The sequence below is a fragment of the Chamaea fasciata genome, unplaced genomic scaffold (assembly GCF_029207755.1).
Source record: "Chamaea fasciata isolate MVZ Bird 193981 ecotype frontalis unplaced genomic scaffold, bChaFas1.0.hap1 SCAF_11, whole genome shotgun sequence".
NCBI lineage: Eukaryota > Metazoa > Chordata > Aves > Passeriformes > Sylviidae > Chamaea > Chamaea fasciata.
Window position 1 is genome coordinate 25,727,606 of NW_027094096.1, and position 25,561 is coordinate 25,753,166.

General features: G+C 38.8%; 1 protein-coding gene across 5 annotated transcripts in view; it reads left to right on the forward strand.

The window, feature by feature from the left end:
• Positions 1–25,561, forward strand: part of NLGN1 (neuroligin 1) — a 323,041-nt gene that overhangs the window by 126,979 nt on the left and 170,501 nt on the right. For all 5 annotated transcript variants that reach the window (XM_066193755.1, XM_066193754.1, XM_066193757.1 and 2 more), the window contains one exon: positions 3,280–3,432. In XM_066193755.1, coding sequence (XP_066049852.1) covers positions 3,280–3,432 — 153 coding nt within the window. The remainder of the gene's footprint in view (positions 1–3,279; positions 3,433–25,561) is intronic.

Here is a 25,561-nt window from a genome sequence, read left to right on the forward strand (position 1 = left end):
CCAGGAATTTAAAGCCAAACAAATCACAGCACTCAACAATGATCTTCTGTGTGACTGAAACCAGAACTGAGCTGAATTTGAGAAGGATTTTTAACAGTGTTATCCTTGCAAATGTCTTCGAAAAGATGAATGTGTCCATTTTTAATTAAAGCAACACTTAATAAAAAGCAACAAAAATGCAGAACACAACTAAATTAAATCAGTCTATAAATCTAGCCTTGGCAGAAATGCCACATTTACACCTAAAGTTTGTGAGCTACAAACACAAGTATCTGTTAATCTGCATCCATGAATAACTATTAATCTGTATATGAAAGTGGAACTGCGGTGTCCTCGTGCACATGCACAAAAAGGACTGACACCACCAGCCCGTAGGAAAAAAGGAAAGATGCATCATTTGTGGTCAGATTTTAAAAAGTACCTGAGTAATGTCAATTATTTACTTCATTGAGTTGGACACTTAACTTCAATAATCACTTTTGAAAAGTGCATCTTTCTGCCACGTTTTTACCAATATACAAAAGTGTTCTCCTCACAGTGCATTATCCTAATTCTTCCTTCAGTTTAGTTCTAAAGGATGAGGGTTTTCATGGAGGAACATTTTATGGTAGGAATCAATTCTTGATTACACTGCGCTTTTTTGCTCTCTTCCTTCCATCTTATCATGCAATAACCTCAGTTGCTAATAACAAATGTACTTAAACAACACTCTCCCGGCTGAATGCTTGTGCCTTTCAAATATTCCTGGCTGTAGACTGCAATTGATATGAAACCTCTGACCAAAATAAAGGGATCTTTCTTTTTCCCATGGAGAGTCCCAGGGTTTTGTCTAATCCACAGCCCGAAGGCCCAGCAGCCTCAGATGAGTCCTGCACACCCTGACTGATGTCTCCAGCGCTAGGTCGCTGCCCAAGACATTCAGATGCAGAGTTTCCCTTTTGTAGGAGGGATTCCTCTGAAGACTGATGACTTTGGCAAAGCAGCATGAGGAAAATTCATTGTGCATGTCATCTGCTCTGACATGGCACAGAGGCAGAGCTGAAAATTGGCCTTCCCTTGTCTATCTGATCTGTAATCTTTACAAGGATATTAGTAGTAGAAAATAACAGTATTGTAGAGACAGAAATTACTCAAATAATAACTTCCTTGTATATGAGATTTTATTCATGAATATGTGCTTCCTTTCTCAGATAAAGGACAGCCATTCTATTCTAAATATTCCAATATTCTTTTCCAGATATACAGGCCAGTGCTACCAACATTTCATTGCTGTTCACAGTTGGTGCTCTGTAATTCTATGTAATTTTAATTAAAGAGGAATTCTGAGACTGTCTCCCCCTGTGTTACCATCAAGCATACAATTAACTGTGTACAATTTCTGCTGGGAACAGTCACACAGTGATTTCAGATTAATAATTTATTATTGCTTCCATATTTGTATCAAAAAAAAAAAAAAAGGCAGCATAGACTAAGAACAAAGCGTCTACTGAGAACAGTATATGAATTTGGAAAGACTTTTTCCTCAGTGTAGATTTTAAACCTGAGGAGCTCATAACTCCATCCTACGGACAGTGAAGGTAAATAATCTCTGTAGCTTCACACCCTGAAAGCTGCATGTTGGAAAGCCCTCACTAAAGGCTCAGTCAGGGAGAGCAGTACAAGCAATTTCATGCACAACCTTTCATCATCTTTTTCTTCTTGAATAAGTGATTGTTCTACTACTTCCAATATTGAAGATACAATTTCTGATCTCGATGTTCTGGCATTTTCTTCAAATCAGAATCCATACCAAAATAATAGTTGCAGTTGGATTTTTTTATAAACGGAAACCCTTGTGCTGATGTTTTCCAGCGAATTCCTAAAGCGGGATTTTAATGTAACTGGCCCCACCTACTCCTCACATCCTTTCAGAAACAATTCCAGCAGTTCTGCAGAGAGCTCCCTTGAAAGCTTCTTAACTAAGATCCTTCCAAATCAAAGGAATAAACAATACATCTGAGGTTCCTTCAAACCCTGAAGGAAGCAATCAGAGAAGTCACTTGAATAGTGTCATAATGACAAAAAAAGTGGTTTTGAATCAGAATATTCAGAACAGTTCCTCACTGGGAAATTTTCCTATGCTCTCTTGCTGATGTCTTTCTGGATTTTGAGGGACTTTTACGGCATATTATGATTTGGGTGGTGGAAGAGACTCAGGCACCCAGTAAATCAGAACAAAATGCAGTTTAATCGGATGTAAGAATTTAAATTTACACCTAAGCTGATTTATTTCCTGCCCAACAGAAAACCCCCCAACTTTTGAAAACATATCAGCCCATACTAACTGTTTTGAATTGGTACTCAGGAACAATTCTGCTCAAGAGGAGTAGCACTGTTCATATATTGAAAATTGTATTCTGAGTAAATGCACCAGTTTGCAAATAGGACTGTTTGGGGGTGGAGGGATACCTGAATCAAAACTCAAAACAGTATGACAATATCTAATTTTGTTGTCGGGGAGGATGGCAGAGCTTCCAACATTTTAAAACTGTTCCCTGCCTTTGATGTCACTTTTGAGAATCTTGCAATTTTTTTGAATACAGGGTGGGGATTTTTCAGTATGGTTCCTGGCAGTTTTATTTTCCAATATTCAGTCCTTTTCACGATTTAGGGAACTAAAGACGTTCCCGTGCACCTTAACCTTCAGGCCACCCAAGTTATCAATAATCTTAATCAAAGGTCTAAGTGTTAAACAACTTTCAAGTACTTTTTGAACTCAGACTTCAGACCCATCCAAAGACAGCTGTTTGTACACCCTTTTACAAATTAGGGGACTGGAAGAAGTCAACACTTTCATGTACTAGCAGGAATCTTGTTTATCTTAATATATTGGATTTCCCTTAGCTAAGTGAACAGAAAGTTGCACCGAGCTTTCAGAAGTGTTCGGCCAAAATGAGCTCACTCTTATGTTGGTAGACATTAAAGAGAGGACACCCCAGCTCAGCTGGGTCAGAACCAGAGCAATGCCTCACTGCATTTGAGCAGACGTGTTACCATTTTCAGTTCCCTTCTGCTTTTCAGGGTGCTTCAAAAAACAGGAGTTTTAGTTAAGAGCAAGCCACAAAGAAACACTTGTGCCCACCTGCCCGTTTCCTTATGTGAAAGATGTTGCTTGAGAAACACTTTGAGAAAAAAATAACCTCACTAAAAAAAAAAAAATAATAAAAAAAAAATTAAAATATTGCATGTATCTTCTTTGGTGCTTTCTTGAGATAAAATGTATCTTAATATTTTTTCCAGACATTCGGGACAGTGGGGGACCTAAGCCTGTGATGGTGTATATTCACGGAGGGTCCTACATGGAAGGCACTGGAAATTTATATGATGGCAGTGTTCTAGCAAGTTATGGGAATGTGATAGTCATCACAGTCAACTATCGCCTTGGGGTACTTGGTAAGAAGCTTTCCGCTAATCCCTGCTATCTGCAATGCAATTCATATTATGTGTGAGAATGTACTTAAAAAAAAAAACAAAACAAAACAAAAAGCAGAAGAGCAACAAGTATTTTTACATTTTCTTTGACAGATATAAAGGTTTGTATTCTGGGGATGAGGTATAAAGATATTGCAGGTATTTTCTGGAAGAGCCTGCTGTCCTGGTGCATGAAACAGGTATTCCCATTGCTCAGCTGTCCAGGCAAAAGAGCCTTTTTTGTTGTTTTGTTTCTGTGAATGACAATGAAATTTATTTAATTCATAGACAGGTAAATTTATTAAAAAAAAAAAATTAAACCATGGAGGGTAGGGTTCGCTCTTGGAATGAGAGATTAACTTTTAAGTACCACGATTTTTTCATGCTTTGAAGTGAAGAATGTTATGAAAACATCTTTTTGCCTGTTTGTTTTGAGCTTCATTGTGGTTTTGAGAAGTGGTACAGGTGTCATTCAAGTACCTCCAGTATTTCTTTTCCGGATAATGAATTAGAGAATGAAAGAGTTATCTTTGATTGTTTCAAATACATTCAATAGAAGGTGCTTGTGCTGTTGGTCAAGGTGTGTGGTCTGCTACCTTGTATTTATGGAGAAAACAATTACTCTGCTCTTTTCTCAGAGTAGTCACATGCATGATAAAGTCCACCGGTTCTTGAGACAATATGATTGTTCGGGGGTTTTCCTGCATATCCTACCAAAATATTGCATGCTAAGGCTCCTGAAAGGAGGAGTTGGGGTCCTGGGGTATAATGGAGATCGGAACAGTCCCTTCAGAGTGCTTCCATAGGGGTAAGGTTTCCCCTGAAACATCTGAAAGGGTGTGACAGGCCAAGTGTCATTCACAGCAGAGAATTTATTCTGAAGACCAGTCAATTTTATTTTTCGAATGTCTGCTGCCCTGCTTTACTTTCGGGTTGTTGGTTTTTGTTTGTCATTGCTCTGCGCTTGGTGTTTTGAGTTCAGTTATCACAGTCCCCCAAGTGCATCAGTTCTCCTTTGCTCACCTGGGAAATTGACTTCCAAAAGTTCCATTTTTGTCAAAATTTTGGCATTCTAATTTCAGCAAGAGGGAATGGATTTTGACTTTAGATCTTAAAATTTAGTCTACTGTGATTGTGTTTTACAAGGGACTGAATAATTTCCAGAGACATCATAACTATTATTGTCTGGATTTATTTCCTGGGTACTGGAGGTTTCATTTGTGACGTTAAGCTTCCTTTAAGTAAGGAAGTTCTGGTATTTCGGATGGTTTTCTTCGTCCTGTTTTCCAATATGTGATGATTTCAAGTCCTGGACACTTATTAGTACATCAGTGAATAATCTGTTACCTTTCTAATCAACAATTCGGTTTGACACCAGTGCCTGTCTTTGATGTCTCAAATAACATTTTTCTGTATTATATTCCAGTATAAAAGAAAGTATCTATTATCTGAAAAGGCTGTTTATTTTTGTATATTATTTAGTCTGATTCCTAAGCCATTAGTAATTGCAGCATTTAAAAGGGCCGGTTGCTTGAAAGATGAAAAACTAATGCACCTTTGTTGATGATAATGGTTTTTCCACTTGTAAATTAACACTGATCCCTGAGGTAACCCACAGCTAACATCTCACTGAGCTTCGGAGGATTTCGTTTTTGTTCATGTCTTTGTGATTCTTTGGGCTTCGTGGTCTTTAATGAGCTTCAAGGGTCAAAGAGCTGATTTTATTTTAAGTGGAACCTATTACAGTAAAACCTCTAAAGTTCACAGCAGAATCCAGTGATGGGTATGAATACTTGGTACTACTTTCTGCAAGCCCTGTGAAAGGTTTGCAGGGTTTTCTAAGTAAAACCAAAGCTGTTCATGTAGAAGTCATACACACCTATTGTATTTCATGCAATGCCTATCTGTCATGTATCCAATAAATACTGATGATGTATGATTAAGTAGGTAGTGGAGAAACAGAGCAACAGGCAGAAAAGACAGTTTGAGCAGTTTAAATTTTTCCCGCTTTTCCTTGTTTTCCAATCTACAGATACCCTCCGAGTAGGACTGTGTATAGCCATAGTAGATAGCAGCTTTTAACTTTGGTATTTTGAAACTCTTGTTCCTCCTTGTTTCAGCAGAATGTTACCCTTTGCAGTCACATTAACATATGGATTTTAAAAGCCCAGGGAACAAATTCTCAGCTCCTCTTACCTGATCATGTCCCACAAGGTGAGAGGTCCAGCCCCACTGACTGTGGGATACTTGTATATCACTTCACCACTGTGTGAAATGCCTGGCTTTACAGACAGAAGGAAAATTTTAGGAATTATTAGTCACCTAAGAAGATGTAGGGATGAAATAAGGTCTGCCTTCTCCCTTTCATGTGACCTTTATTGGTCTGGTTTCTTGAATCAGACTTTTGCGGATATTTGTCTTTATAAAGATGATTTCTGTGAGTTGTCTGCCATCATCTCACCAAGATGTTGACTTTTCTTAAATAAATAAACGGATAAATCATTATCATTCAATAAATGTTTAGAGCTGAAATAGTAACATTTTCTTCCAGACCAATCCTGATGGGACTGGGGATGGGTTTTGATATTAGGTTCCTCACAGTTCTACTGTTAAGTCCAGATTTATTGTTAAGTAGACAGATTTTGATGCAGTTCAGATTATTTTCCTGTTTATTCTGAGTTGAAAGATCCTTTGTTTTATGGACTAATCTCCTTGAGGAGCTGCGTTTTTTGGAGATGCAAGATTTACTTCTAAATAAAAAGTTGAAAAATGCTTAAATGTGAAATCCATTTGGTAAAGAGAAAACAATAATAAAAATTAAAGAATGATGGAGCAAGTGCATCAAAAATAAAAATAAAAACAAAACCCAAAACAAAATAATAAAATACACTAACCAAACAACCCAACTAAAACCCAAAGCCCTGGTGAGTTCCATGGCCCAATTTTGTCTTTGAAACAAGTCTGAGAATAAAAGTCTGTTAGAAACTGTCCTTAGATAAAGATGATGGAAAAGAGAACTGTTTGCCCTGGGAAATTGGGGAGAACTGAATAAGAAGCCATTGGAAACACACTATGTCTTCTTAAGATTCTTTCTGAATGCAAGTCTTGTGCAAGCAATTTCACCAAGAAGGAATACTGCAGAAGCACTCTAACAGCCTTGAAGGATAGTGCAGATATATTTTTATGGCTTCTTTTTGGGAAAGGACAGATATGAAGACAAGTTTGGATTTTAAACACGGTGGATAGGAGATGTCAAATGTTTACTCAATATATATCCGCCTGGTAAAATGCAGGAGCATTTTATTTAATTTTCATTAAGAAAATGGAGAAGATTTATAAAAGGAGTCTATTCAACGTCCAGAAAAGATCATGATGGACAGATTTAATACTGCCGGTGCTGTTTTCTGTGTTCTTTCTTATGAAAGGTTTATTTAGAGAAGGGGAATGCTTTGGGTCACCATTGGCTACTACTGCTTTTAATTTCAATGGTGAAGAGAAAGGAGAGAGCTGGTTTATACTAACTGGGAATTTGTTTCTTCATTTTATTAATTTATACTCTTTGCTCTTCGTTATCTTTAAGCCACAGGACTTTAATAGAACTTTAATAAAAAAAAAAAAAAAGCATTTGCATTGAATTTTACAAACTGAACAGGGGGAAGGAATAATGACTTAGAGAAATCTCTTGTTTGAGCACTGCTTAAAATTTCCCATTATTTCCTCATTAAGAGGCAGCGGTTGTCCCTACAGAAACAGTAAATTGTCATTCCAAGGGTCTGGGTCAAAGGTGGTAATAAATAAAAAGGAAAAATGGTCTGTATTTTGTATTTTCTGCTAGGCATTCTGATAATGTCTGCCTTGGGAAGGCAAACATCCTGAACGTTCAGGCCAAAAATTCATGTCAAAATGGAAGCACACCCCTGAGTGAGATTGTCCTCGTTAAGGCTTCTTTAATTGTATGAAAATTTTCCCTTTTGAGGAGGGTATAGGAACCATTACTGCCATTTAGTCCTGCATTTATACAGGCACTCTCTAGTTTGAGAATATTGTCTGGGATTACTGGATGCAAAACACTTATCCAGGTGTTCCACCACTTCATTTTTTTTTCTAGTTGGTACTTTTAATGCTGCAAATAAAGTCACTGCAGCAGACTGAAAGCTCTGATAACGTTACTCAGTGCATCATTTCCCAAATAACTGCACTGAAGTCAACGGGGCTCTTCAGTGCAGGGCTTCCCCTTGTGACAGAGCCTGGTTGTCCCTAATTTGAGGCGATGTGATGAAGAATCAGGGTACTGGAAAGGTATTTGCTCCTCTTGCACAGAACTGCTTCTGAGAAGAGCTGTTCTTAGAAGTCTGTTGTGTTTTCCAGCTCAAAATTCCATTTTCCAGTAGTGTTGTGTGAGCCAGCTGTGCTGGGCTGCAGCCTTCATGCCAAATAAAACACACACCCGTGAGAGAAAACAGAACAAAACAAAAAGTACTGTCACAAAAGCCCTTTCTTACCTTCTTCGGTGACTGCTGGATCTTTATGGATAATTTAGTGATAGGGGATGATAGTCTTATTATGCCATAAAGTGTTCTGCTGCTGGGTGTCTGGATACTTTAGGAAAATTCCTCAGATTTGAGCAGGCGTTGCTGAATGATGCCAACCTGCAATCCCTCACTGGCCAAAGAGGTACATGAGATACAAGGACACAGCCCTGCAGTAGGTGGTGGGCAACCTGTGCCAAGCCCAGAATTTGTGCCCTCATCCATCCTGCTCCCGGCCAGGAGCTGCACATTGCCAGCAGGCCAGAAGAAATAAAGCGCAGCCTTTCCTTTATGGTGAGCGAGTTCCTGTGCGTCAGGACAATGGCAGTTCCAGGATGTGGCCAGGTGAGCCCTTGCCCTTCCGTGGGATGAAGAATTATCAGCTGACCACTCGCAGGTCACAGAGATGAGAGTATATTATAATGAAAGCTACTTCAGAGGAACGTGGAAGTACCTGCCTATTTCAGGAGTCTAATTCCATTGGGATTGACTAGAAGGTACTGTCTTGCTTTGGTTCATTACTTTTCTCTTTTTAAGTAGAATACCATACCATAATTTTTTTTCCCTTTGCTTTCAAAGTAGATCTGCTTTTTTCACTGTTACACTGATTTGCCAAATTTGTAAATTTGATTTACCCTAATTTTGGTAATGATTTACTTTGTATTGTCTCCATCACAGAGTTGAGATGGGGTTTTTTTACTGCCTTGCTCTTTTCTTTATTTGCTTTATTACAGCATGGTAACACTACTGGAAATATTAAAAAGAGGATTAAAAATATGACTCAAAGCAGTGTATAAAATTTAGATATAACACTTTCAAAAATTGCTTCATGTGAGATTAGAAAGCTTCGGTCAACTTTATGAAGATATTGTGATGAACAAGTGTTTTGTTTCACTTAACTTTTTTTGCAAGTACAGCCTATTATGTTCTTATTGTGCAACCTGGAGAGTTGTCTCTCCTGAAAAGAAGCCTTTTCACTCCAGTAAAAGTAAGCATCTCATGGCGCAGTGGCTATTCAGTGAGAGTAACAGTGCAATAAGAAGGTTTATGTTAGTTGGCTATCAAAGGATATCAAAAATGCACAAAGACTCTTTTTCCTCCATTGCTTAGACTGTGGGGTTTGCTTTTATAGTTCACAATTTAATATCCAGTAAAAGTGGGAAAATGTTTGATCATTAGCTTTGGTGACATGCACATCCATTATCTTTTTATGAAACCTTAAAGGTACTGTCAGGAGATGCCATTTTATTCCAGCTTTGCTGCACCTCTGAAGGGTCTCTGATGAGCCTTTCTTCTATTATCCATTTCCTAAGATGTTTGAGTAAAAGTGATGGATGAGCAGAAGATTATATATTATTGCCTAATTAAAAGTACATTACATTGAAAGCAAAGATGGAAAATTAGTAGCAAAACACATCCAAATGTGCAGCCAAAAATCATTCAAGTTGTCTGAAGTGGGAGGACATGCCGGGAATATTAATCTATAAATACTTTTAGGGACCCCTGGCAGCCTCATAACAGTTTTCCTTTAGATATAAATGAAATTTTAATATTTTAGGATTAAACAGTAGAGAAGATGTCCGGAAGGCCTGATCTGATCCCACCTTAGCCTGGGGCATCACAGTCTTGGTATGAAGCCCTCCAAATGAATTTGATTCCAGATAAATAGAAGCAGTTAAGATAGAGAGAGTTCTGCAGTTATCTATTCCCCCTGGTGCTGTACTTCACAAGGGCTGATTTACACATCCTTAGAATTCGAAAAATGTATCAGACAATTCTTATTTAATGTAGCAGGTAACCTCGGGGCAGCCCAGTTCGCAGGGGGCCCGAGCTCTGCTCATCCAGATTTGCAGTGTCCTAATTTCATAGGTCCATTAATAGAATTAGCATTCAAATCTCAGACCTGCTGTAATTAATGATATTTTAGTGGGTGGGGGTTTTTTTGTGGTTGTTTTTGGTTGTTTTTTTGTTGGTTTTTTTTGGTGACAGCCAAAGGGAGCGGGGGATGCTGTGGAGCAGAGAAAGGAGGATTTCCACACCTCGGTCTGTTACCACCAAAATGACCAAATGGACGTGAGGCAAACAATGGCTTATTGACTAGAGAACTTTAAAGGGTCGACTGCAAAGCACAGCAGGCGAGATATTTGTGAAATGGGAACCCTGAATAAATAATGCACTCTTAAAATGAGCCATTTCTTTTCCATTTGTGCTTTTTCTAGCACAGCCAATTGACATTATCCACCTGCTTGGATAGATGCAAACACACACCAGCTTCTCTATTTTTTAGGGCACAAAGGCATAATTTTATTTGCCATTGAATAGGTTTCTATCTTAGTACAGGTACATTTTAAATAACATGTTTATTCTGATGTTTTTCACTAGACTTCTTTTTTGGTAAACACAAAAATAACAAATAACAAACTTTAAAACTATTCATTTTGGCATAAGAGCAGTTTGTGTCATTTCTGTCGAGAAAAATTACTTTCTGGCAAGATAAATTTCCTTCATCAATATTTAATCATATAATAAAAGTATCCCAGTTTTTCTAAATAGCAGATTTATCTTTGAGAACAGAATAAACTTCAGCATGATAATATTTGCAAAATAGGAAGGAAAAAGAGCTCACTGAAGACAAGTTATAAATACCTTACTGCCTCAGAAAAAAAAAGTCAAATTCTTTGACCCTATTATCCTACATGATATTTGTAATTTTTATCACCTAGCCATGTGTAGCTACCTTCACTTTGCTTCAAGTAATAGCTGACCAAATTACTTTTGCACCATCACCGATCCCCATGCAAAACCTTTAATCTACTGTTTTCTTAACGTTTCAGCTGTACAATAGTACCTGTGTTTTACACTATCCTAAGACTTGGATTTTCTTGAGATGGGAATGGGAGACTTCTTGGGGAGCCAGATTTGGCCCCATCCTGAGGAGCAAACAGAATTTAGGCTGCCCTGCCTTTGCCAGGATGCCAAAGTTCCCAGGAAAGGATCTGCCTGACTGTAAGCCAAGAGGTGGGGATAAATTGGGATTTTTTGTGCAATTTGTACCTCGCTGCAGAGCATTCACACACAGAATTAATCCTCCGAGTTCCCAATATTCTGTCTTTCAACCCAGGCAGGAAGACATCGAGGAATGCTCTGCAGCTCAGCAGCTCGGTCAGGTCTGTGCCCAGCCTTGGTGGCTTGGGAACTCTGCACTCCTGAGTTTTATGCAGCTGGAATTCATGCCCAGAAAAAAAAAAAGGTGAATGAAAATTCTTTCAACATTTATGATGGAAGTAGCAGGACAAGTAGATAGAATATTTCTGAATTCCCAGTTGACGGCATTTAATTACATATATTAAAATAGTTTTCTGAAGCTTAAATTAAGCACTTCTGTGTACTGTGGGGCTTTGGAAGCAATAGATAACTTGACAGGGATTTCCATTGCAAATATTGCTCTCATTTTTCACACATTTCAATTGCATAAAATTCCTCATTTTATGGGTTTTTTTTTTCGTGTGCAAATTAGTTTACATATATGGGTACTAGCTCAAATATTATTCTGATACTTCCTTGATGTAGTACCTCATGATATTTTTGAGTCAGTTGAACAAGATCTGTATTTTAAGGTTGTAGCAGCACTTTTTAGTGGTTCGAAAGAGTAATGTGAACAATAGATCTAGAGGTACAAAACTCTCTTGGCAGCAGCACTGGCAAGAGAGAGTCCTAAATTTTTTCTTCTCTTTAGTGTGTCATCCATGTGTAAATGCCTGCCTCAGCCAACCTAGAAAATACTACAGTAAAAATTTTGCAATTTGCATTACCTTCTAATGGAGAATATATAGAGGACTGCATTGTTTGATACACTGATTTCTTATATCCGCAGAAATAATGGCAGATAAATATTATTTTGGCAAAAACTGCAATTGAATACATTATTGCATGAAAAACTGCTACGTGAAGTCTCTGGAAGGCCAGAGGAAATGTTGTATATTAGTTAATAACCCTTGTTAAGCAAAGTATGAAAATTGCCTTCCAGCAAATATAAATACTAGATACTAATGCATTTGTAAAAGTATTTTCAATAAATCTTGTGTTGGTGTATGTTGCAAGCTAAAATTATTTTTGAGAAAAGAAAGATCATATATACACTTTAATTAAGAATTTGAAATATATCCTCCAGGTTTCAGGGGGTTTATTGCTTGAGAAATAAATCTTACTGGCATTTTTCATTCTTCTGTAGTAATTTTTCACTATTTTTTCAAGATCCTAATGAAATAGAATGGAAGAGAGTTGAGGAGTCTTTGTGTGGGAAACTCACTACACATTCAAGAATTCTACAGATTTTAAAAATAATTTTTGCTGTATTTTTTGTCAGCTCTTGGACGTTTGATTTTATGAAATCTTCCTTATTCGTTATAATTTGATCATTTTCTCAAGGCTTTCCACCAGGATTTTGGTTGAGGCATCTTAATTTGCCATAGGTACGCTGACAAATTTCTTTGCTATTTCTTTTACCATTGAAGAATGAATTGTTCAGTACAAAAGCCCAAAATATTAAAAGAAAGGAGGCAGAGGACCTTACAGCTCCAAATAATTTCAAAAAGATTAGGCAAACACATCCCTAAGATGTTTTGCTTACTTAGGTTCCGACGTCCCATGAGTTTGGGAAGCCCTTACTGGTGTCATCTCAGTGATTCCAACAGGACACACACGGGGAAATGGATTTCTTCCCAAAGTGTTTGCTCCCATCCCTCCTTGTTGCTGCAGTTTACTGCACATTAATTGATTTGCTTCTCTGAGTGAAATTCCCCTTTCAGCGCCAGGTGGATGCTGTGTCTCACTGGAGATGGGTTTGCGTTTCGTCTGCGAGGCTTTGCTGGAGCAGTGACACCGTGGGGTGTCCTTCCCTGGGCGCCCTGTGTGCTGTGGGGCCAAAGGCCACGTGCTTTCAGCTTCCCGTGAACCACGTTAATGACCGTGTAAAATGCACTCCTGAGCACCCTGGGGATGTTATAATTACTCACTTCATTACTACGTGCCTCTTCAAAAATGTTCTCTAAATATTTTCCTTTTGCCATCACACAGTTCTTAACGAGGGTGGCTAAATTATGTTGGACTGAAAGGGAAATGTTCACATTAAAAGGAATATTAACTTTCTTTCCGGCATTTTTTTTTTCTGATCATTTACCTTTCCTGTTGGGAAAGACTGAGAGAATTGGGTTTGTTCAGCCTTCAGCTCTGAAGCCTTCAGAGTGACCTAATTGTGGCCTCCCAGCACCTGAAGGAGCTACAGAAATGGAGAGGGATTTTTTTCAAGGGCCTGCAATGAGCGAACAAGAGGGAATGGATTCAAACTGAGAGTAGGTTTGTATCAGATATCAGAAAAACAAAAATTTCTCCCCTGTGAGGGCGGTGAGGGCCTGGCACAGATTGCCCAGAGAAGCTGTGGCTGCCCCACCCCTGGAAGTGTCCATGGGCAAGTTGAACAGGGCTTGGAGCAGCCTGGGGTAGTGGAAGGTGTCCCTGCCCACGGCAGGGGATGGAACCTAATGATATTTAAGGTTCATTCCAATCCAAACCATTCTGTGATTCTATTACTTAAAATTTTCCCTGTTGATGCTTCATGGGCTTGCACATCCTGTGTGTTCGAAGCTCAAAGCCCCTTTCATTGCTGAGTTTCTCCTGTTGTTGTACCTGAGAGCAGTTTGGATGCACATTGTTTGAATTCTGATTATCATTAGGTTCTTGAATTACTATTAAAGATAACGTCAAATGGAAATGTACTCACTATTTCATTTATTTTCTTTCTGATAACAAAGAAGTCGCTTGACAGCTATCTTGCTAGCACAGAGCTTTTCTAATGTGGGCTCCCTCCAGCTGAAGATGTGCTTTAAAATGTTATTGAGAAATACAAGATATTACCTGCATTTTTCCAGCATCCATAAAATTCAGCATCTGTGGTAGTGCCTGAATTTCATCTTTGCCATTTTTCTAGATAGATGCTGTAGAAGTAGTAATCACAATTTCAAATTTAAGGTTCCATTCTCAAATGGCTTTAAAACAATGCACACATTTCTTTTCCTTTCCCCCTCATAATCTCGCAATGTTGCTTTTTTATCTTTTGAAAGTTCTATGGAGTTGTTGGCTGGTTTCTTTTTATAAATATTTCATAAGTAGTGTTTTGATCTCTGGTTCAAATTCAGTCATGGCAGCAGATGTTCTTGTTGATAGGTTTCTTTTGAAAGTGCTGTGTACAAACAAATTTACAAACAGGAGTGTATTCAGTAGGTGTAGTGGAACTCATAATATTGGGAAAGTATTATGAAGAATAAATTCTCAGTTTTAACCTTTTTCTTTTCCTTGAGGTGTGCAAAATATGAACAAAAAATATCATTGCTTGGCTGTAGTGTATGAAAGATGCAGCTGAGGGTTAGAAAAAAGTCTGGATCATCTCAACATTGAAAAAAGCCCTTCTCTTGCAGACAGTGTTGTCTCGCAACCGGATCCACTTCCAGGCTATCTAGAACAGGTCCTCTTGCAAGGCGGAAATGAGCAGCTGTCATTAGGAATCAATACCTTTGCTAGAACCTGACCTATTTTTACCAGGACCAAGCACAAACAGGAAATATTATGTCTGTACCAACAAAGTTTTGCATCTGTAGGAGAACAGCCTGGTGCAGTGTCTCTGAAGGAGGTGCAGGTTTGGATTCTGCTGCCTTGAGCACCAAAGAAAACTGGCTCCATATGGTTTTTTCCTCTCTCTTACTCCTGTTCTTGTAAGCACTTCTGTGCCTCATCACTCCTGAAGTCTGCAGCGTTCAGGAAAGACTTTGGACAAATTCTGGATATTGCATTCAGAGCATGTGAGCCTCGCTCTGCTTTTATATGGTTCCCTTACAACACTCCAACAAAATAACTTTGAAAAATGAACCCGAGAGGGTTTATTTCCCATCAATGCTGGCATTTGGATGATGGAAATAGATATGTTCCTTTGTGTGACTGTACAGATGAGAGCTTTTGTCATGAGATTGTGATTTTCATTTACATGAGCTCTCAGTTTTCTGCTGCTGAAACTTTTTAGTCCTTTAAAAGCTTTTCCCATCACATTCTCTGTAGTTTCTCAGTGTTTCCTCCCAGGAGATCTCTATGATTTAGGTAAAGATAATCAATCTCACTGAAAGAAGCAAAATTACTTGTGATGATCAATGTGTGCTAACAGTTAGAGTTGTTGTTAAAGTCATCCTGCAAAGTTACAGAACCCAGCAGAAGCATATTCAGAGCCTGGTTCTTAACTTCTCCCTGCCAAGCAAGCAATATGCAAAAAGCCAAAGGAAATTCAAACAAGCATGTGAAGGGGTGTGCCTTTCCCTGGCTTCAATGTGAATTTATAGTGAGGAAGATTTAAATAAACAAACGCAGACTCTTGGTGGCATCCAGCAAAAGGACAAGTGGCAGTGGGCACCAAGTATAGAGGAAAGTCCAAAAATAAAACCCTGGTTTATTCTGAGGGTGGTCAGATGCTGAATCAGGCTGCCCAGAGTGGCTGGGCAGTCTCCAGTCCATGGAGACGTTCAAACCCTACCTGGACACAGATCTGAGTAAGCTGGTTTAGTTGATCAGCAGGAGAGGTGGTGAGGTGAGGTCTCCACAGCTCCCAGCTTCCCTAAAGCTCGGATTCTGTGATCTTAAGGCAGAGCAGTGGGACCTGAGTACTGTGAGGGAGCAGATGAATTATTCTCTTGACATCTTCATTTTTTAACACCTGATTATCTTTGTAAACCTTCTCTCTGCATAGTCTGGGCTCGCCTGAAAATGAATTAGCCCGTTATAGTTGTCTTAGGCAAAAAAAAAAAAAAGCTTTTCTGCAAAGTTATAACCATGCTACTCCTTTTTTTTTTTTTCTTTGACACCAGTAGATGTATCATCTACTCACATGTGCTAAGCTTTCAGCCTGTGGCTCATGGGCACAGGAGGGATTACTTATTCTACCATCCCAATGGAGAAAGCTGGCTCTGTTTTGACAGCCTGGCAGTGAGGGATAATGATCAGTCTCCTGAAAACTTACCCAGGCTTATGTCCAGGGCAGAGGTGCAGAAACTTTTTCCCACCTAAGCCTTTCCAGGCCTTTTGGTAAACCCTGCCCTTACTGCTGCATTACGCAGGAATTGAGGAGGGCGTGGAGGTGGATAAGAAGCAGATGGTCACAGCTTAGGTGGTGGAAGGTCTTAGTGATGTTGCAGCTTTCTCTGCTGGAATTTGGGTTTTCGGGAATGGAGCTCCCTGGTTTTAAGGGATCCTAAAGATTGCCTCCAAGTTATAAGACAGTGGAAGACGACATTTCCTCTCCCTTCTTTGTCTTTTTTTCCTCTTAGGAAAGGATCCAGTGTAAGTTCGATGTTGGCTTGTTTAATTTGGTGCCATTTATTTAGGTTCAGCCCCCAACCAGTGGCAGCCTGGTTTTTTTCTTTGTTTTTGTCATGCCATGTTCTTTCTTCTGTGCTGTCACTCATCCCACTGTTCCTTTTCCAGACAATTTGGCAATTCCCGAGGACATTTTTTCTCACATCTCTTGGTGCATATTGAAAAATCACATGTTGATAAAGACCAATTTCTTAAGAAAAATTTGCCTGTGCTACGGATGAATGCGTCGCTTAGGGTACATTAGTGAAATTCTAAAACCTTACTTTTTGGAAGCTGATCATACAATAAAAGCAGCAAAAAGGAAAAAAAAAATATTAAATTGCCAATTACAGCTAATAGCTTGCTGCAATTGACATGAATAACGCAGATTGAAGGTACTTTTAAAAGCAGCTTCTCAGTAGTGAAATGTTTTGGAATGAAGCAGTTGCGAAAAGGAGGTTAAATGTCCTGTGCTTAACAACTTGCAGAACCCAGAAGGCTGTTTTAGAGACATCTTTGGGGATTTCTCTGCAAGAATACAACTGATAAATAGGTTTGTTTTCCCTTGAGAGTGTTCGCATATTGCTGATATTATTTGCCTCATCCCTTTAAAAAAATCTTTCCCCCAAAAATTTTAGTTTTAAAAGACTACCAAAAAATATAACCCAATGCCAGTGACAAACCTTGTTATTTCATGAAATTTTTCGATTTTGACGACCCTTTAAACAGCAGCATTTCCAAGGCGAATCAAACAAGTTGAAGTACTTTTTCTGAAAGCCGAAAATGTATTTTGTATATTAAGTCACTCATTTTTCAGAAGGAATATTATAGTAGTTTTAAAGATGGAAGAGTTTTAAGAAGAGCAAAGAGCTTGTTATACTATGATAAGTAAAGAAGCAAAGATGACTCACCGAAACTGGGCTTTCTGAACGTTTTTTATATATGTATTTCTGAGCACTGTGTAAAGCACAGATGAAAGGTTAAGAGAGTAATAAACAAAGCTGGAATGTGATTTTGATGGGTAAGCTGCACTTTGATCTTCAGACTATAAAACACTGCTACCTGGGTCAGAACCAACACTCAGCAGGACAAACAATCGCTTGTTCGCTGCGCTATAAAATTCACAGTTCCTTTCTCTCTGCCGTGCTAGCAAACATTCTGTGGCACTAAAGGATGGAAAGGGACAATGCAGAAGTTTTAGCTATTTGTGTAATTTAAAGCAACTTTAAACATGTGCTAAAGTTTTCCTTAAAGTTCTTTGATCTCTAACAAACAGCACTATAGGAATGGATTTGCAGCAAATATTGAGCAACTCTAAAGATCTTGAAAATACTAAAAATATATGAAATTGTTTAAAACCAGAAATGAAACTGTAGGCTATGTGATGTCTTGAAAAAGAGCAAAATCAGTACTGCTTTTATTTCAGTTAGACAAGATTGCATTTCCTACTGCACCAAACTGTTCTGCCTTATGATTCCACAGAAACATTGGATATCCTGAGTTGGAAAGGACCCACAAGGATCATCAAAGTCCAACTCCTGGTCCTGTTCAGGACAGTCCCAGTTTCCTTTTTCCCTTCCTCATTCATTCCCTCATGTCTACTTCTTTTCAAGTGCCTTGGTTTCACTGGTATTTCCCAAGCACAATTAGCTGTGCTCTCCGGTCTGAAGCTGTGCCATTCCTGTCCCCGGCACTGTCCCAAAAGTGGAGCTGTGGCACTTGGGGATGTGGTTGGGTGATGAACTTGGCAGGGATGTGTTAATGGTTGGACCTGATGATCCTGGAGGTCTTTTCCCACCTTAAATATTCTATGATTTGCACATAGCTCCACAGTCTCACATCCTGAGGAAGAGGACAGCGTGAGATAAAAGAAAGGCTGTCTCAGGGTGATACACAGGAAGAGTACAGGAGGAAATCTAGACCCTTTAAAAAAACATGGGCTTGATCTTTCCTTTCTTTTGGTGTGCCTGGTCTTTGTTGCTAAAATAGTTCTTGTGGGTTTATAGCCTCTATGATTTCTGTTGGTCCTGATTAACTATAAATACGAGTGGTTCTGCTGATTGCAGTTAGGTTGCTTACTTGGATAAAATTAGCATGGAATAGATTTTTATCCAGTCTGACTGTTGGAGAATACAGCAGAGAAAACAGTGAAGGTTTACTCTTAAGGAAACTGGAAAAATAAGTATTTTCCCCTTGGAACCTCAGTGGAGGAAAAAGTGTGATTTCCACTTGACCGATATTAGTCTGATGCATCAATTGTAAAATAAATATTGGTAATTCTAAGGACACTTGTTGTTCTTGATTACCTTAATAAAGTCATTTTAGCATTTTACTGGATCACAATAGTATAAATTATCTGTTTTTGAATAAACAAAACCCAACTATTGAAAACAACTTTTTTTTTTTTTTTCCCCAATGAAAACTACCCCCATACGGACCTTTTTATGTACAAGACAGTCACACTATTATTACAGACTGTCAATAGGGCTATCACAAACGCATAGATTGTGCTTAAAACTGTGACCGTATCTTTTAATTATGTCCTTGATTCCAGCAAATTTCAGGCAATAAAAAACTCATTAATTTTAATTGTGTTGGATCAAGCCTCGTATTTATAATGTGATGTAATTGTCCACTGCATTCCTGACATCTGGCAATAAAATTCTTGATCATAAAGCACTAGATTATATTTATTGGTGCAGGATTAGCCATCAGGCAATGGTCAGTCAGGAACAAAAAGCTATTCAGAGAATTCCTTAATCAGTGATTAGGAAATTCAGCCAGAATATACATTTATTTATATTTGTTTAGAAGTTACATTGCTCATGTCACAGTGATATTGACATAAAGTAGATACAAGTTGTTGCTCCTGACAGAACAACCCCGTTTCAATCTGTTAGAGGTTGAAGGATATGAGTATTTATTCCTTTATAATTTTTTCTCTCCAAAATTTTCCACCACTGAAAATTTGGGCAGCAGGAAAGAACTGATATGCCGTAAGTTTGAGCTGGCATGTTGTATCACAGCGCTGGGATGTGCCTTTCTGGCTTGATTTATCTGGTAAAAAAATAGATTTTTAGTGTTCTTCCAAGCAGAAGAGATAATACTGGGACTACCCAGATTGCTAAAACTACTCTGGATTACACAAATGCCACTGCAAGCTATTTATCTGTTTGTTAATTATAGCTAATTAATTAATTAATGACTTTCTCTTTGATTCATTACAGAGAGATTGATGGAGATTATGACTCCGAGACTTCCAACACCGTAGCTCTGTACAGTCCAAATATTTGCTTTCTGGGATGCAACAGGGAGATTAAGATAATTTATCTCACCCCACACTTCTCATCTCGGTGGCATTTGTTTTGTCCCTCAGCCAGGGAACAGTGGCCTGCGCACAGCAGAGTGGAGCCCAGGAGGGGAAGGATTATTGCTCACTTCTCCCCTGTTTTATACCAAAGGGCAGGTGGGGGTGGCATTTTCCCTGCCCTTGACCCTCCAGCCAGTACGAGGCACTTGGCACCAGTGAGTGCCCAACACACCCTCAGAGATCCCTTTCCAGGGCTGCTTCTTTCAAGGAGCTCTGCTCAGTTGTGTGACACGCAGGGAAGTTAATAAAGCACCTCTGTGGATCTGAAAGCCAGAATTTACTGTGTCCTTACATTTAGAGTGGTAACAGAGGAAAAAACAAAAATCTGATCCATTTGGCTTTTAGGAAGCTTAATCTCTTGTTCTTGCCATTAAAAAACCCCAAATCAAATATGACAGCTAGTCACGTATTCTACCCCCTTCCGCTGAATAGCCCATCAAAGTCTTTGAAAAGTAAATAATGACGGTTGAAAAAAGTGGCTTGGTAACTTATTTTAGCAATCTAACCTGTAGTAAGTTTTTACGGGACTAACCTTTTTTTGCTACTTCTCTCCACACTCTAAATTTGCATCTGATTTGTATTAACAGAAAATGGGAAAAGCAAATTTGCAATTCAGTAGTTTTTCCAGGGGAGCCATGTTGCTGTCCAGCTTTTGGTAATATTTTCAGAGACTGACTATGCCAGTATTCCTAATCTTTTTTGAGAGAATAATTAAATTGCAATGCAAAAGGCTATCTAAAATTTTGCCAGTAAATTAAGTGGCCAGAGTGATATGTGTCATTGCATGAGCAATGGAGCAGAGGAAATAGAACACGAATATTGAAATTACTCTTGAATTTAGCTTAGATTCATTGTTGTTTCTGAGCTATGTGGTTCCTAGAGACAAACGGAGGGAGGTGAATGTAACAGGGTTGGGTACACAGGGCGCAGAATGGCAGATGTGGCTTGATGTCGCTGGTTTTGCTTTGAAACTGTGGTGTTTCTTTCAGTGCCTCTTTTTCTCCCTCTCATCTCAGCCATTTTTAGCTCCCCTTTTTGATTACAGGTGAAGATCTGTATCTGAGAAGAAAGGTTCTTCCACCCCCCTCAGCATCAGTTCAGTAAATCTAGGTGTCATCTGCCTAACAGCATAATGAGCAGTAATAACTCATAATGACCATAATGAGCACTAACAGCTGAACATGTCAAATATACTGGAAAAAAGAATAGTTCCCTATGGGACTCCAGCCTCCTCAAAGCGGAGGTACAACGTGCTCCTGCAGATAGCTGTGAACTGCTGAACTGCAGTGCAACCACAGGCTGTTCCAAAATATCCTTTCTAGAGGGAGACAGCTTTTGTTGACATTTTTTTGACATTATATTCATGATGAAGGTGGATTTCTCGGAGGATTTTGAAACAAAACAGCTGTTCAAGCTTCTGACTAAACCTGAAGGACAAGTCCTTTCCATCAGGGCAAAACCAGAGTGCAGATCTCACGCTGGGCACAGGGCAGGGCACTGATTTCATTTCTGGTTAAGGTGGGACCAAATTTTGTGAGAGCAGCTGGGGCATTTAAAGTAAAATGTGACCCAATATGCTACTGGGGGACTCTGTATCCATAACCTGAGCAGGCTCTGGGAGTAACTGCAATCAGGTAGCCTGTCTGCCATTCCCACTAGTGTTTGCAGCTACAGATATCCCAAATGAATTTACTTGGTTTATCTTATACAGAAGTTCGTAGATTTTACGACTCTCACATTTTAGCCCTCTGGGAACATTCTGACATTTTGTATGAGGTTTATTTTTGTTGTTGTTGTTGTTGGGCTTTTGGTTTGGGGGGAGTTTTCTTTATTTTGCTCATGCTCCACAGGAAAATATTTCTATATTTACCTGGAAAATTAAACTGTTACAGATATCATCATGCTTCTCTTGATACTGGCTGATGCTCTATGCAGGAAATAGTAACAGTAGCACTATTTTCTTATAAAATGGGATTTTAAGCCTTTCTAAAAATTCAGCTATATTTTGATCCATTCTATTCTAATCTTTATGTGTGAAAATTTATATATGAGACTGTGAAAATGAAATGAAGCATCCAGGTTTCAAATCCATGATAAACACTGAGAGAAACTGTAAGAAACAATGAGATGTGTCATCAAGTGTATCTTCCAGCAGATTTTGGGCATCAAAGATGTTACTGAAATAAGGCTGTTGCCTAAAATTGATGCAATGTTCTTTAGCTGAAGTACTCATCAAGTTTTGAAGTGCACGCATGTTTTTCCCAGTAAGTGGTCCAGTTTGTTTCACCTCAGTTAATTGCAGTCATGTGGATACGTTTGCCACATCGGAGCCTGAGAGTTTAAGAGCGTCAATATTTATCAAACAACAGGGCGACATAAGGAAATATAAAAAAATGTTGCTTTATTAATCAGCAAGAAAAGTGAGCCCGAATGTCATAATGTCCTAAACAGTCAGTGTGATGTGATACTAAAGACAGTCAGCTAAATACACCCTGAGCACACTGGGTTTGGAAAGTGTTTCATGAAACCTCTGTAGGTGGAGACTTTTTCAAGGAATGTCAGCCTATTGTTTCTGTAATGGGAAAAAATTATGGCTGATATCAAAACCTTTTTGATATTTTTTTTTTTTGTTTAGCTGGTATGTAAAAGAAGAAATCAGAAACTTCTCCGAATGCTAAGAAAGTTCTCTAAATGCTGAGAATTATTTGCTAAAGAATGATCACTGTATGCGCAATGTTATACTTAGATCGGTCACAGAAAGAGTCCTGTAAGGAAGACTCTTCTGTGCTGACCACAAAAAATATCTCTGTACTTGAATATCGGGTTTTACACGTTCCTCTAGGTGCACACACATGTGTTACATTTACTATGTAGCAATGCTTGGCATGTACTTGACGTGTCGCATCATTTTACGGAGCACATTTAATCTTTATGATTTCCTTGGAAAATATATATGGGGCTTCCATCCCACGTGAGATGCAAAAAAGAGTTTCCAAAAGTCCAGCCCTGAGTCCATGAGAGGCCAAAAAGGGCAATCAAGGAATGACAGAAGGTTTGGGTTAAAAAGAAGCTTAAATATCATTTAGTTCCAACTCCCCTGTCATGGGCAGGGACAGCTTCCACTATCCCAGGTTACTCAGAGCCCCATTCAACCTGATTTTGATCATTTCCAGGGATGGGAATCAACAGTTTCTTTGGGCAACCCGTGGCAGTGCCTCACCACCCTCATAGGAATTAATTTCTTCCTAAAATCCCATCTAAACCTGCTCTCCTCCAGCTTAAGGCCACTGTCCCCGTCCTGTCACTCCATGCCCAACGCCCCTCTCCAGCTCTTTGCAGCCCCTTCAGGCCCTGGAAGGGGCTCCAAGGTCAAACTGGAGCCTTCCCTTCTCCAGGCTGAACAAACCCAACTCAATCTGAATCCAGGGGTGAGGTGTTCCAGCCCTGGACTCCCCTCAGTGTCCTCCCCTGGATTCATTCCAACAGGTCAATCCCAGTTAATGACCAAACCCCCTGAAAACACTGGCCCAAGAAAGCCATCTGTCAGGCCGAGCAGCATCCCACTGATAGCCCAGATATCTCATGTGCTGCTTCCGCAAATCCCTCCGCCGGTGAGAAGATAAAACATGGTTTTCAGGAAATGGGGACTGTTAAAGAAAAAACATTTTTAGTCTTTCAGTCAGTCAGAGAGGGATGTCTTTTAGAATTGTATTTAATTTGTAATTACACATAATATTTTTAAAAGAAGTACAGGTTCATCTATAATATAAATAAGATACTTTAAGTGAAAGAATCTATATTTAGAGGATCCAAATGTTTGCTATGACTTTTTTTTTTTTTTTTTTACCTCTTCACAAGTAGCCATCTGCTTCAGAGCAGTTTTTCACACACTCTTGATTCTGACCAGGAAAGGATTTCTTATAATAATGCCCTACTTCTGAAGCATACATGGACTAGGAATGTATAAAAGTGAAAAGGATTTCAAGGGATTAGTAAAAACGGACGAAGTGGATTCCTAGCTGCAACCAAGTTTTGCTTTGTGCCTTTAAATGATTACTTGAAATGTAAAAAATCTATCCTACAGTAGCTAGTGACCAGGCTCTGAAATGCCAGTTCCTTACATGTCATTGCCAATGGACAAGTGTCAGTAGGAAAGAAACCCCCAGCAGTCTGAGTTTTCTTAAATTTGCCTAGAACTCTTAGGTTAGTAATGCCCAGCTCAGACTTCCCTTCATCTCTAAGTCATAATTAGAATATATCGATCTGAAATGTAAAATATTATTTTTTCACCTTCTGCCTGTTGCAAACCAGATGTAAATCATATGAATTTATATCCACAACGGGGGTGGTTGGAACAAGATGATCTTTAGGTGCCTGTCAACCCATGCCCTTAAATGATAAATCATACGTTTCTGCAGATATTACAACAGAAAGTATTCTTTGCCTACATGCTAACAGTGAGTCCTTCTGTCTTTAAAGTGTGTTAACTGGGAAATTTGGATAAATGAAGGGAAACTGCTACGGAGAGCTCTTCAAGTTACCAAAGGGAGCAGTACAGGGGCAGTGGAACCCTGCAGATATAACCCGTCTTTTGGGAAGGACCACCAGAATTAGTGAGCTTGTGAGGATGCAAGTCAAAGTTCAGAGACTTAGTAACGTTCTTCTTTTGTTCTTTCTTTCCCCTCTTCATTGTACCACTTCATGAGTTATGTACTTGTCCTGCAATTTTGGTTTAGACAGACAGTTCTCTGGTACTTCCTCATTTTCCTGTAACAGGTCTGGCTGCTCTGCTCAAGAACTTAAGGGAGGAACAAGAATTCCAATTGTTATTAAATTGTCCTGGCAACGCTAAATCTAATGGTATCACTTGGCCTATGAAGCACCATGAAAAAGTCTAGAAAATCCTTTCTTGGTGACCTGAACGGAAAACTTCCAATTCTGGGCAAGATTTCGCTTTTAAATAGAAAAAGGAAATCAACTAATACAAAAGAAAATGCTGGATGGAGTCAGCTGCAAAGCAGAGCCCTCTTTAATGCAGGTGATGCAGAAATCAAATGGAAACCAGGATGAGTCAGGCCTTAAAAATAAGTGTGAGCGGCAGAATATTAGGATGGCAAAGCTGGTACACAATTAGCCATATTGAGAAAGTATCCTTGGTCCTATCAACTTTTGCAGATACTATCTGACTTCCTCTCCTTTATTTTTATTCACCTTTCCGAGGCAAAAAAGAGTAAATTAGGGATTTTGTTAAGGACAGATTTTACAGGAAAAGAATTTCTGCTGACCCTGTTCACTGTGAGGTAAAAACCATTATTTTTGTTTGAAAGTTCTTTTTACAAACTGGGAGGATTTGGGACAAAGGAGCGTTGGGTTTGGGTTTGTTTTGTGTTGATTTTGCCTCTGGGTTTTCTTGAGTCCCATAGCAGTGCTCATCTATGCAGGCTAAAAGGATAACTTTCCTTCTGACTCATAAAAATGTTTGAGTAAATTACTCCTTTTAGGTTTTATGATGGTACAGAATATACTAAGAGGCTGCAATTTTTTCCTTGGGATTTTTTGGGGGTTTTACTTGTTTGTTTGTTTGTTTGCTTGCAGTGTTTTTGGGTTTTCTGTTCTTTTTTTTTTTCTTTTTTTTTTTTCCCCCTGTTTTCCTTTGTTACTGTTGGTTGTTTTTTTTTTTTCTTGAGGTGAAATTTTTAATAGATTTTTTTTCTTCACTTCCCTTCTTCATTTGTTCCTCTTTGATGTTAATTTTTAGTAATTTGTATAAGAACAGCTTCTGAAGAACAGTAGGAAGAATATCAATGCCATTCCTTGGTTA